This window comes from Mesoplodon densirostris, chromosome 11 (assembly GCF_025265405.1).
Source record: "Mesoplodon densirostris isolate mMesDen1 chromosome 11, mMesDen1 primary haplotype, whole genome shotgun sequence".
Lineage (NCBI taxonomy): Eukaryota > Metazoa > Chordata > Mammalia > Artiodactyla > Ziphiidae > Mesoplodon > Mesoplodon densirostris.
In genome coordinates this window covers 63,207,641-63,220,877 of record NC_082671.1, presented here as the reverse complement: position 1 = coordinate 63,220,877, position 13,237 = coordinate 63,207,641, and the positions used below count along the sequence as shown (strand labels likewise).

Genomic DNA, 13,237 nt, shown 5'->3' with positions numbered 1-13,237 from the left:
AGGCTTAGTTGCTCCGCGGCATGTGGGATCTTCCTGGACCAGAGCTTGAACCCATGTCCCCTGCATTGGCAGGCGGTTTCTTAACCCCTCCGCCACCAGGGAAGTCACTTTGCTGTGTTTTTATTCCAGAAAAAGATGTCCAAAGGATGACACGAGCATCTATCAGCAAGATTTACCAGACTGCATTCTATTATGAATTTCTTGAGGGAAAGTTAATTAAAAACGGGTTGCATATATCTTTATTCAGTTACTGTGATAGGTAATAAAAAGCTCCTGTGTTATTGTGAATCCCCCAAATGTTCCTGCATTACTGTAATTCAGCACCGTGTAAGCTGTGGCAGTGTTTCCCGTGGGCCTGCTTGCTTTGTGCTGAGCCCACACGCCTCTTGGAGGTGGGCCCTGGGCCGTCCTGGCACGGCCGTTTCAGGTGCTCTGTTTAGGTCAGGGTGGAGCCAGCCTGGGTTTGGGGCTTGAGCATCCTGGTCTCTCCCCGCTGCCCACTCACGGTGTTTGACCCATGGACTGACCTTACCTGGCCGTCTGCCCCGAGGTGTGTGGCCCGGCCTTCCCACAGCACTGGGAGGCCGCAGGAGGCCAGGGTCCCCTGTCTGCTTCCCTGTCCCTCTTTTGTCCTCTGTTCATATGAGTTCTGCGTTTACTCTTCGGGTGAGGATGTCCCGTCCACAGCACACAGAGTCGGTCAGAGCTAAAGGTTCATCTGTGTGTCCTCCCCGCTCTGCGGGTTCTACAGACTTCGTGGCCGCCTGACCGGCTCAGTCCTGTATGGGGGGCGGGGCATACAGAGTCGGTGCTGGTGTGCACCGTCCTGCCCCCCAGCAAACGCACGACGGGCAGTTAGCTCTTCTGTTACATGGGCTGTGCTGGCCCTCGGCGTGCCGGGGACAGACGCGTGCCCACGTGACTCTGATGGCATGGGATCAGTGCTCTGAGGGCGACCCTAGGGGACGCCCTGGTCAAGGGCGCTAGTGGCCAGCTGCAGCCTTCCGACCCCACCAGCCTGGGGTGTTCCCTCCTTGTCCTCTCCCTCCAGGCCTCCTTCCCTCCGCTTGCCAGGTTCCTCCCCGCGTTGCTCAGTGGGTTGGAGAATGCTTACCTCTCGCCTTCTCTGATGCCGTCGCCTCTGCTCTCCAACTGTCCTCACTGTCCCTGCTGCCTCATCGTCCACGCTCCCTCAGCGCTTCAGTCTGCTGGCCCCTGGCCCAGTTCGTACCCTGAGCCATCTCATCCCCTCCCTTGGTACCACTGATGGGCAGCTGATTTCCAAGTTCTCCCCTGAGGGAAGAGTTCAAGGCGGGAACCTGTGAGTGCGGAAACAATTCCCACGTCTCAGAGCCGTGAAGCTGATGGAGCTCTGGGGGCTGTTGATCCACCTTCTTGTTGGATCTTCCCCAGCAGCCCTTTGAGGGACGTGGCAGGTGTCTAATGGGCGAGGATGCTGAGCCCCAGAGCCTGGTGAGGGACCCAAGGCCACGGTGCTGGCGAGGCAGAGTGAGGACACTCCCAGGCCCTGTGGGTCTCAGAACCCTCGAGGTCACGGGCAAGGACGGGGGATGAGCCTGAATCGTAGGCTCCCCATGGTGTTAAGATGTGCACGTCTTCCCGCAGCCTGTTTGGGCCAGTTTCCTGGGTTGCACGGGGATGGTGGTAGCATTGGCCGCGGTGGGTGCTCGTGCGGGGTGTTGAGGGCCGGCCTGGATGCCAGCTCAAGCCCTGAACGATCTTATTTGGTTGCGTCTTGAACCCGCAGGTGTGCTGCTCTGCGGTATATGGGGAACTTTGTTACGACTCTCATGTCAGACGGTGGTCAGGCGGGGATCAGCTGTTTCTACCAGAGGGTTTTATATGCGTCCTCTGAAAAGTGCCCCGTGTCCCCCAAGGATTTTGTAAAGTGCAGAAAACTGTGGCTGGGGTTTGAAGAAGCTGTCACAGTTAAACACTTGTACACTGTTGATGTGCTTGAATCGCTCCCCGTGTCAGAGGCTGGAAATCAATGTTTGCTAATTGCTATGGATCCTGTTACTAAATAGCCGAGGGCCTGCTCTGTTCCTAATAACGCAGCCGCCACTGGGTTGGAAAGCGTGGAACAAGCCTGTCGTGCTAGGACGGGGGCGGGGCGTCGCCCAGGCAGACGGAACCTGCCTCTCCTCCACGGGAGAACACGTGACACAGAATTTGTCTTCTCAGAGAGAGCAGACCGAGACCCAGAGCAAATCCGTTGCTGTTATTAACTGTCACCCTTTAATCATAATGCCTGTCTTGATGTTCAGCATCTTTTAAAATACATGTGTCTTTCTCCTCCATCTGCAGATCCACATAGACATCCCTCGAATGAGTCCTGAAGCATTAATACTTCAACCCAAAGTGACAGAGGTAAGGTCTGGGATCCGGAAGTTCCCTTTCTGGGAGGGAGATGGGTGCCCACCGTCCTAGTGGCTCTACCCACGGCAGGTGAGAGGATGGCCCCTGGGGACAGAATCGCCAACCGGAATTGCTAACTGTTTTTAAAATATTTTTATTGTGCAGTACTGGTGTGTACAAAAGAACTTAATTGGAGTTGTGTATGTAGTTCACACTCATGAGTCCACCACCCAGTTTAGAACCGAGAAGCCCACTCGAGTGAGACTGATAGTGTGGAAGCCACTTGCTGTTCTCATTCGTCTCCAGGCCCCTCCCCAGGAGATGACCTGTCTCCTGACCTGTATCTGTGATCCTTCATGCCTTTAATACATATCACGTGACCCTGGGAAAGCCGTGTTCTGGAGCCGGCTCATTCCTCTGTGTAGTCTAATCTCTGCAATTTGGCTTTTTTCATCTACATTATTTTCTTAGATTCAGCTAATCTCTGTGTCTAGTTGTTATTTAAATATTCCACACTTTCTGTTGCTGTTTTTCCTGTTGGTGGACATTTGGGTTTCTATGGTTTGCTATTGGGAATAGTGTTGCCTGGAAGCTGCACGTACAGTTATGCAGGTGCCCCCTGGCAGGGATTTCTCAAGAGCATTTACGAAGAAGGAAGATTGTTGGAAAGTTGGCTGTCAGCCTGTTAAACTTTCCAGATGATGTCAGCATGCCCTCCAGTGGGTTTTCCTGATTCAGCTCTCCCCTGTAGAGGACCAGCCGTCCTGGTGCTCACACCCCTGCCAGGTCTGGGTGTTGCCAGGCTTCTCAAGTTCTGTCTCTGGTGGGCATTCTTCATTTTCCTTTCTCTGATCACCCGTGGAGTAAGCATCTCTTCATGTATTTATGTGCTTCTGTGTCTGCCTTCAGGGAAATGCTTATTCCCACCTTTGCCTGATTTCTTGTGTGGTTGATCTAATTGTATGTTGGTTGTTGATCTTTATATATTAGGGATTCTAATTCTTTGCAGTTTGTACATGGCAGATTCCTCCTCCCACTCTGTGGCTTGTTTCTGACACTTTCTTCTTGATGGCTGTCAGGATCGAAGTTCTCAGTTTTCGTGGCATTGAACTTACCCATCTCTTCTATTATGGTTAGCTTCCTGAGGAGATCTTTTCCTACCCAGACATCCTCAAGCCATTCTCCCTCCCTTGTTTTCACCTCAAAGTTATGAAGTGTTAGCATTCACACCTGTTTTAATTCATCTGTATCCGATGGCTGTGTGTGCTGTGAGGTGGGAATCCAGTTTAACGTTCTCCCGTGGTGGCCAGTCCAGCTTATCTCCCCACGTTTGCAATGTCCCTCTGTTCATGCCATTTTCACATTTGCAGAGATCTGGTCTCTGTTTTGTCCCAGTATTCGAGTTACCTTCATTCATTCAGCTTCACCCTAAGTCTCAGTATTTGGTAGGAGGTGTTCACACCCCCCTTCCTCTTCAAAAGTGATCAGGTCATCTTAAGGCTTTGCTCTTCCACGTAAGTCCCAGAGTCAGGGAGCCAAGTTTTTCTCTCTCTCTCTCTCTCTTTATTTATTTTCCTTATTTCTTTTTGGCTGTGTTGGGTCTTAGCTGTGGCACACAGAATCTTTTTGTTATGGCATGTAGTCTGCTCAGGTTTCTCTCTAGTTGCGGTGCTCGGGCTTCTCTCTAGTTGCGGCGCTCGGGCTTCTCTGTAGTTGTGGCGTGCGGGTCTCCTCTCTCTAGTTGTGGTGCACAGGCTCCAGAGTGTGTGGGCTCTGTAGTTTGCGGCACGTGGGCTCTCTCGTTGAGGCACACGAGCTCAGTAGTTGTGGAGTGCAGGCTTTGTTGCCCCATGCCATGTGGGATCTTAGTTCCCTGACCAGGGATTGAACCCGCATCGCCTTCATTGGAAGGCGGATTCTTTACCACTGGGCCACCAGGGAAGTCCATCTCTCTCTCTCTCTCTTTTTTTTTTTAATTGAAGTATAGTTGATATACAATATTATATGTCACAGGTGTACAATATAGTGATTCATAATTTTTACTCCATTTATAGTTATAAAATACTGGCTATATTCCCTGTGTTGTACAATATGTCCTTGTAGCTTATTTTTTACCTAATAGTTTGTACCTCTTAAACCCCTCCCCTATAGTCCCTCTCCCAACTGGTAACCATTAGTTTGTTCTCTATATCCGCGAGTTAGCTTCTTTTTTATTATATTTACTAGTTTGCTGTATTTTTTAGATTCCACCCTTATTGGTTTTTAACGTGTGTTTGATTTAAGATTGGAATTGCACAGAATGTATAGGTCAATTTGGGAGAATTGACATCTCTATGAAATTTAGTCTTCGTTTTCATGAACATGCTAATTCCCCATTTTTTAGGCCATTCTTTAATGCCTTTCAATGAAGTTTTAGAAGTTGTTCCAAAATAGGTCCTGTGTACGTTTTATTAGATTTATTCTTAGTTGTCATATTTTTTGTTGCTGTTATAAATGGCATCTCTTTAAAATTGAATTTTCTTATTGTTTTTTTTTACATCTTTATTGGAGTATAATTGCTTTACAATGGTGTGTTAGTTTCTGCTGTATAACAAAGTGAATCAGTTATACATATACATATGTTCCCATATCTCTTCCCTCTTGCGTCTCCCTCCCTCCCACCCTCCCTATCCCACCCCTCTAGGTGGTCACAAACCACGGAGCTGATCTCCCTGTGCTATGCGGCTGCTTCCCACTAGCTATCTATTTTACATTTGGTAGTGTATATATGTCCATGCCACTCTCTCGCTTTGTCACAGCTTACCCTTCCCCCTCCCCGTATCCTCAAGTCCATTCTCTAGTAGGTCTGTGTCTTTATTGTTTTAAATGTTTGTTTTGCATCTTGATTGCTCCAGTAAATGCACTTTTAAACTTTGATATCTCTTGTCTGTGCAGTAAGTTTGTTAAAAAGAAATCCAGGATTATTAAAGCCAAAGTGCTTTAGATTACAGAACACAAAAGGAGAAAATTAGTTTTCCACAGAAGTAGTCATTTTGAGGTACTTCTCTTTGATTGTCCTTTTCAATAGTTGTGCTTCTATCTGGAAAACAAGAGATCACATATTATAACCTCATTTTAACGTATTTTTCTTTTTAGTGGAAAATAGAGTCTGCCACGCAACTTTTGGTTTGTCTTCACTGTTGTATTTTTCCTGTCACTTGACGCACTCCTCGTAGAGCTGAGCCTGTGGGCTCCTGGTTTCAGAGACGGGATCCAGTCACTGCCGGCTGGTGTCTGCTGGCCTGCTCGTGTGTGATGTGCTGGGACCTCGATCCCAATGGAAGCGCCTCTGCAGTTGCCAGGGGCAGGGGGAGGGGACAGGAGACTGACAGCAAAGGGACACGAGGGGACTTCTCAGGGCGATGGAAGTGCCCCCGGCAGCGGCAGCGGGGCTCACACGGCCCCTCCCTTGGCTCCCTTGGCACTCCTCCCGGAGCTGCAGACATGCCCAGGGCTGGCTGGGGGGCAGATTGTGTGTGTGTGGGGAAACCTTCTGGAAGCGTTGGTCTCATGTTACAAGCAGGCAAAGTCAAGTTCTCGTTTGCGGCATCGCGGAGGTTAGGCTTGGACACACTGAGGCTGATTCACGGCAGCAGTGGCTTCCCCGGATGGGAGCCTGCCGCCCCCTCGGCGGGGGGAGGTTGTCGGCAGTGCATCGGCTGCTCCCCTGTGCTTGGCTTTCTCTTCGTGGTCCAGGTTGGGGCTCTAGCTCCCTCCCTCATGCTTGCATTCCAGCAGTAGGAATGTGAAGACACAAGACAAGACAGGAGGGAGAAGAGCAGCCCCTCCCATAACATAGGTGTCTGAGAGAAGCTGCTTGTAGTGCTTTGGCTTGTATCCTACGTGCTTGTCCTTGGCTGTATAGAACCAGGAAACGTGACTCTGATTTCAGTTGGTCTTGTGTCCCTATAAAGTCTGGGCTTCTCATGACTCGGGAAGAAGGGTTTCTGCCGTAAGTGTTTACCCCAGTCTGTCCGCGCTTTGGTTTATTCGTTCAGCAGGTGATGCCCACTTCTGCTCTGGATGTCTTTTCCTCCCTCCCTTCCCCTTCCCCTCCTCCCACCCCCCCCTCCTTTTCTCCTGCCAGCATTATTGACGGCTAATTGACACACAGGAGAATTCACCTGTGTTAAGCATACAGTTAGATTAGTTTTGACACCTGTGTGTAGGAATGTACCAGCCACTGGAATCATGGTGTGGACACTTCCATCGCCCTGAGAAGTCCCCTCGTGTCCCTTTGCTGTCAGTCTCCCGTCCCCTCCCCCTGCCCCTGGCAATTGCTGATCTGCTTTCTATCCCTAGAGTTTTGCTTTTAAAGCATTTCACAGAAAGGGAATCACACAGCTTACAGACTTAGTGAGGGGCTCCCCTGACCTGGACAGGGCGTGGACGTTCAGCCCTGCTATCCACGGCACCACCGAGCAGGGCCGTCTTCCGGGCGTGTGTTTGCCCAGTCACCAGTTGATGGGTACTGGGTTCCTTTCCAATTCTGGGCCATTACAAAGTACATTTGCTCTAAACCTTCACGTATAAATCTAGGGAAGGCATCTGTGTTTTCCCCTCTCTGGTAAGTGCCTAGGCGTGGAGTTGCTGGGCCTTATGGTATGTATATACACTTTATAAGAAACAGCCAAACCCTTTTCCAGGGTGGCCGTGCCAGTCCGCCATGCTTGAGGTGGCTAGTCGCTCCACATCCTTGTCAGTTCTTGGGATTTGCCAGTCTTTAATTTTAGCTATTTTATAAAACAGGTGTGTCGTGGGATATTACGGGGTTACAATTTGCATTTGTCTATTGACTGTGGATGTTGAACATCCTTTCATATGATGATTTGTCACGCTCAGATCTTCTTTGGTGAAGTGTCTGTTCCGTTTTTCGCTCGCTTAATTGCTTGAAAAACCTTTAGCCTGCCTGTCCCCTGGCCTCCCTTGGACCTTCTGAGTCAGACTCCTGGGGTGGAGCCTGGAAATCCCCATCTGAAGGAAGGCCACCGAGGGAGGGAGGGTGTTTGCGGAGGTAGGACCTCCTGGGGTAACCGCTAGAGGCTGCGCCACCTGACCTCCCCAGGGACCTGGGACATGGGGCCCAGCTGCTCCTGGGTTGGGGCTGCCCCCCCGCCTGTGCTCTGCTCTTCTGTCTCCGCTGCATCTGAGCAGACCTTCTGTCTGTCTCGTTTTCAGTCCTAACGCATGTGCCTCAAGTGGCGCACGGCACAGAGCAGCTGTGCACAAGTACTTGTTTTGTGAACAGCTGTCTGGATTCCTCCTTCTCTCACCTGTGACCTCAGGTGTCTGGTTCGGAGACGCTGTTCCCAACGACCCTGGCTGGTGTCCCAGCCCCTCTCCCCAACTTTCACTCACACTTTGTATGTCTCACGGGTGCTTGTTATCTGATGGGATTTGTCTTCTTGTTGATGAGGTCTCACTCCACCTGTATGTCAGCTCCCTGGGAGCAGGGCCATGGCTTGGGTGCCTGGAGCATTGCCTGGAGCCTCATGGGACTTAGGAGGTTTTGTTGCAACCAGTAATTAATCTTTTAATCCAACGCTGTTATTTGAAAGTAAAATTCGTAACTTTTTTGCCACTTGCTCTTTTTATCCTCTGTCCGCAGTTGAATAAACTCAGCCTATTACTTGGGAGAATCCGGATTGTGACCCGAGGCCCTCTGGCCCCTGCGATTGGTGCAGGGAGCTCATGGGAAGAAGCTCTTTCAGATTTCACAGCTGGGCCTTTTCACTTGATAAGTTCATCATCTACGGGTCACTTCTCCTCTGTAATTGTTATATTATCTGCCCTCTGGTTATCTGCTTCTGAGAGCAGTTTCACAAATTAGGGAAAGTAGATGCTTTTTCCAATTAGCCGTGGAGAAGTGATGTCTCATTACATTTAAACAGACACAGAGGATAATGAAACATGCAGGCCTTTTAGACACATTATCTGTGAACCATTCTTCCAGTTGCTGTGATGAGTTTTCCGCGGCCCTGAAGGATGGTCATTTTCCAGGAGGCAGGTGCCAGTGGAGCACAGATGTGTTCATGCTGGACTCCTTCCCTGACTGTGAACTTTCTGTAGACAGACTTCCTGACCAGAGCCTTCACGTGGAGAAGCGTGGGCCCCGCGGTGGACGGGAAGAAAAGCCCGCTTCCGAGGAGCAGGTGTTGGCTCTGTCCATGAGGATCCGGGCCAAACTGAAGAGGGTTTTGGCATTCGCACATGCCGTTCCTCAGCCTGGGGGCCCCTCCCCAGCCTACTCTGCTCGGCAGCCCCCCGAGCTCGCCAGCACCCCCTTTCCTGCCCTGGCCGGCCCACCGCGCCCACGTGCTTCCCGCGTGTTGTCATGTGTCTCTGTCCCCTTAGACTCAACCAGCCTCCATGCTGGTGTCGGCCCCCTCTGCTGCCTAACGGACATTGATGGGCTTGGGTGGGTAGGTCAGCTGTCTTGCTGGGATTCTGGCCGTGGCTCTCTCTTCTCACGCTGCAAGCTCCCCAGGGCACGGCCTGGGTCTTTCTTCTCCTGGGGCCTGGCATGTAGCATGGTAAGCGCGTGGCAGATGTTGGCGGGGCGCATGCGTTAAACATGCACTCCTCCCGGTGTGAGCGCTCTGTACCGGGAGGCCCCGAGCCTGGGGCGCTGCCGGGGCTCAGTGCTCCACGGGTCCGCCTCTTCTTTCTCCTCCTCTCTTCGTTCGGTCTCGTAATTCATCTTTTTTTTTTTTTTCTTCAGAGGTGGGGATGCATTTGTGAGAGCCTGAGAGATACATATTTGTTATAGAATCAGTTCATTAAACTCTTCTGGTACATATTTTGGGGATCTAATCCATAGATCTTTCCTTTTTTTTTGTCCTTTTGGTTTTATGGTAAAATATGTCAGAGCAGAAAGATTTCTATAATATATATGTCCAATTTAAAGAAAAAATTAAAAATTAGCTTCCACACCGTCAGGCTGAAGAAATAGAGTCAGACTGGTGTCATTGAGGTCCCTTCTCTGTCCCTCTGCAGCTGTGTCCCTGTCCCCCAACAAGTAACTGTTCCCTTGAATTTTGGCTAATTATTCTCTTGCTTTTCTGTATAGTTTTATGACATGAGTTTATGTGTGTGTGTGTGTGTGTTTCACCTGTTTTTAACCTTTGTTTTTAGTGGAATTGTGCTGTCTGTACTCATTTGCCACCACTCTTTATATCACAGAGTTAAGGTTCTAAGCTCCATCCACCGATGCTTGTCGTGTAGTTCCTTTTCACTGCTGTATAGTATTCCCTCTTGTGTTCTGTGGTTTATTGATCCAGTCCAGTGTTGATAAGCATCTGGGTTATGTTCGTTCTTGTGCTTTTTCTCAGAATGTTGCCATGAGCATTCCGAGTTCCTGTGCACAGGTATGAGGGTTTCTCTGAGGGGTGCACCAGGGGGTGGCCCCAGGGGCCGGTGGTGAGTGCCCAATGCCGCCCCCTCCCCTGCACTGCGAGCTGTGAAACCGAAAGGCTCCCTGACGGCCTGGGTCTCAGGGTGCTGTTCCCTTCCAATCCCTTCACTGCTGATCACGTTAAGTATTTTTTCTTAGGTTTCTTAGGCCACTTGATTTCCTCTCTTGTGAAATGCTTCCACCCCTATTTCTATTGCATCTTTTTGTTTGTTAGTTTATCCTCCTGATTTGTAGGAGTTCCTAATATAAGCTGGATACCAATTCTTTTTTGGAAACATATGGATACATATATCTTCTTTTTGTTAGTAGGTTGTTTTTTCACTCTCGGTGGTGTGAACAGCAATTCCTAATTTAACAAAGGCAGTTCACAGTCTTTTCCTTTATGATTAGGCCTTTTTGTGTACTGAGACATCCTTTCCAACCTCACGATTTCAAAGAAATCTTATATTCTAAGAGTTTTAGAGTTTTGCCTTTTATCTTTAGGACCATAATCCATTTGGGATTGACTTTGCATGGAGTTTGACACAGCTGCCCCATTTCTTTTAAAATCCCCCACGTGGATAAGTGGTTGTGCCCCTTGCCCTGCTGAACTGTCATACAGCAGCTGTGTGTGGGCTCCTTCTGGGCTGTCATCTCTTCCCCTGGTCTGTCCACCCATCCCTGTGCCCTCTTCATCCTGTCTTGGTTACATGGTCTTGATGTCTGGTAGGACAGGCCACCCAGGCCTGCTGCTTGTTTCTGGGCTACTCATGACCTTTTGCTTTTGGAGGTAAATTTAAAATCGTTGTATTTCATAGAAATCTCAGAAATTACAGAGAATCTGTTGAACAGTTGGAGAAAATTAACACTTTGTTTTTGCATTTAGTTCTTCTGATCTTTTAAACAACCATACCTCCTTAAATATATTACACAACTTACTAAATTTATTCATAGATACATTTTAAGCAAATAGCGTTTTTAAAATTTTTAGTGGCATTGTCTAATTTTTTATTGACAGTATATGGAAATGCAGTTGACCTTTGTAAGTTAATTTTGTATCTGGCAAACTTACTGATCTCTTTCATCAATTCTAATATTTGTGTGTAGATGTATTTGAGTTTTGAAAGAAGTTAATCATATTACTTATGAATAATGATAGTTTCGTTTTTCTCTTTCTGTTCTGTATATACATGCTTGGCTTTTTTTTTTTTTCCTGCTGGCCAAGACTTCCACTACAGTATTGAATATTAGTAGTGAAAGCAGGCATCCTGGTGTCATTCTGATTCTAAAGAAGTCTTTTAACATTTCTTCTTTGACTTAGGATATTTACTGTAGATTTTATAGATACCTTATGTTAAGGATGGTGCCTTGCTTTTCTCATAGTTTTAAAATCCTAAATTCCTGTTGAGATTCATCATGTCCTTTCCCACGTGTCATCTGAGAGGAGAATAGGTCTTTGCTCCTTTATTCTGTTGATATGGTAGATTTTATCAGTGGGCTTCCTAGTATCGAGGCGACTGTACATTCCCGAAATAAATCCAAATTGGTCAGGATGGATTTTTTTTTACTGCCTCGTGGGATTAAGTGTCTTAACATCTCATGTGCCGAACTGCCAGGAGGGGAAGCCTGGCCTCCCTTTAAATGGAAAAATGCCCTCTGACCAGTGTCTGATTCCTCAGTTGTGCTTTGATATGTTGTCCCATCAGCTGTGCCGAATATTTGGTCTGGTGACGTGTGTGACACTGTGATGTTTTGTTTGAAGATGTTGTTTCTTTTCTGTACTTCAGTTTTGAGTGTGATGAAACGTCTGTGCTTTGCTAACCTATCAAGACAACTGGCTTGAGCACAAAATGTGGGACGTAAATCCCCACATTTGAAGGAGGTGAAGGTGGAGTAATGACAAACCAAATGTGGCGTTGTCGCTTGCTTCCGAGAGTGCTGCATTATTCATTGTGTTGTAAACCTATATTCAGTGTATACTTTATGTGGTATCTGGGTGCCTGTTAATCTACATTTTAGATTTGTTATAGACTGTTATTCTTTTTTCATTCATCAGGTGTTATAATTTGTACGGGGGAAGGTTCCCTCAATCCTGTTGCAAGCACTTGTGTTGTAAATATCTCTTCTTTCTGAGCTCACACGGCTCCTGGATCTCGGGAGATATAAATCCCACAGATCTTCTCAACAGAGCTGTATATTTTGCAGCTCCTCTCGTAGAAATTAACCCCGCGGTGCTCTATATGCTGTGAAGTCGTGTTGCCGATGCATATGGTAGAATTATGATGTTTTCATGTTTCTGAAATCAGATTTTTTTCCTAAGTAATCATGAGCACAGCGACATTTTCAGTTTCAATTTCAGTATATTTCATTTGTTAGAATGCAAAACATCTCAGCTCCCCGAATGCCCTGAGTTACTGGCATCCTGGTCCTGCCTTGGAGGCATGTGGAGGACCTGTGATAAGGTTTTTACACAGTGAGGACAGAAAGAGCTGCCAGGAGGGGCCTCCTGAGCCCCTCCCCAGAGCCCCCTGTGGGAGAATGCTGGAGTTTTTGAGGAAGAACCTGGCATGGCGCGCAGGTTTCTGAAGTTGGGCAAGCAAACTGGGGATGCCTGTCGCATTTTCATTTTTTTTTTAGCCCTGATGGTAATAGTAGCAAGTATTTTAATTATTGTCGTTGAGTATAAATTGCTCTGTAGAAAAGATGCTTCAGGAAGAGTTTAAAGTTTGAATGACTTTTGATGAATTCTTCCTCTCTAATAAAGATAAGAGCGTCAGGAATGTCAACAGAACTTTAAGAGTGAATAATAACCAGTGCGTATTCATCGCTAGAGCCGTCTTGGATCGTTCTGTGTTTTCATTAAACACATCCACACACGGAGGGCATTCTTTCTTTATTGGCAGATAATACCGCTACTTAAACCCACAGCACATTCATTTAAATGTGAGTTAATGTGCTGTGACAGATCTGACCCCCTCTCCGTGTCTGTTATTTCTTGAACTCCCCTGCTTCCGCTAATAGTCTTGTGCAAGTGAATGCATTGTTTTCACCTTTCCTGTGACAGCTGTTAATAAAATACCTGGATTTTGGACATACGGAGTCGTGGGGACTGTGGCCCCTGAAGAAGCGCCAGTGGCCAACTGCTGGGCACGTGGTGACCGCTGTGGGCTCCATCCTCGGCAGCGTGTGGTGGAGGCCCCGGGGCACAGAATCCATTTGTGTGGTGCCGACCCTGCTCCTGCTGTGCGTGGCCTTGGGGAGGATGACCTGGAGGCAGGGCAGTCTGTGGGGACACGAGTTTGGAGGACACACCAAGCTGCTGAGGCCAGCCGGCTCACGGTCTGGGAAGCCTCTCCTTCCTGACCTGGGCCTTCGGGCGCCTTGCGGCCAGGAGGCCCGCACCCCCGGCTGGCCGGCACCCCTCCC

The 13,237-nt window shown here is 48.4% G+C and overlaps 1 protein-coding gene across 1 annotated transcript in view; it reads left to right on the top strand.

Moving 5' to 3' along the window:
- Positions 1-13,237, top strand: part of TBC1D22A (TBC1 domain family member 22A) — a 326,227-nt gene that overhangs the window by 116,646 nt on the left and 196,344 nt on the right. Inside the window, exon 7 of the mRNA XM_060113299.1 lies at positions 2,329-2,391. Within this exon, the coding sequence (XP_059969282.1) occupies positions 2,329-2,391 (63 nt within the window). The remainder of the gene's footprint in view (positions 1-2,328; positions 2,392-13,237) is intronic.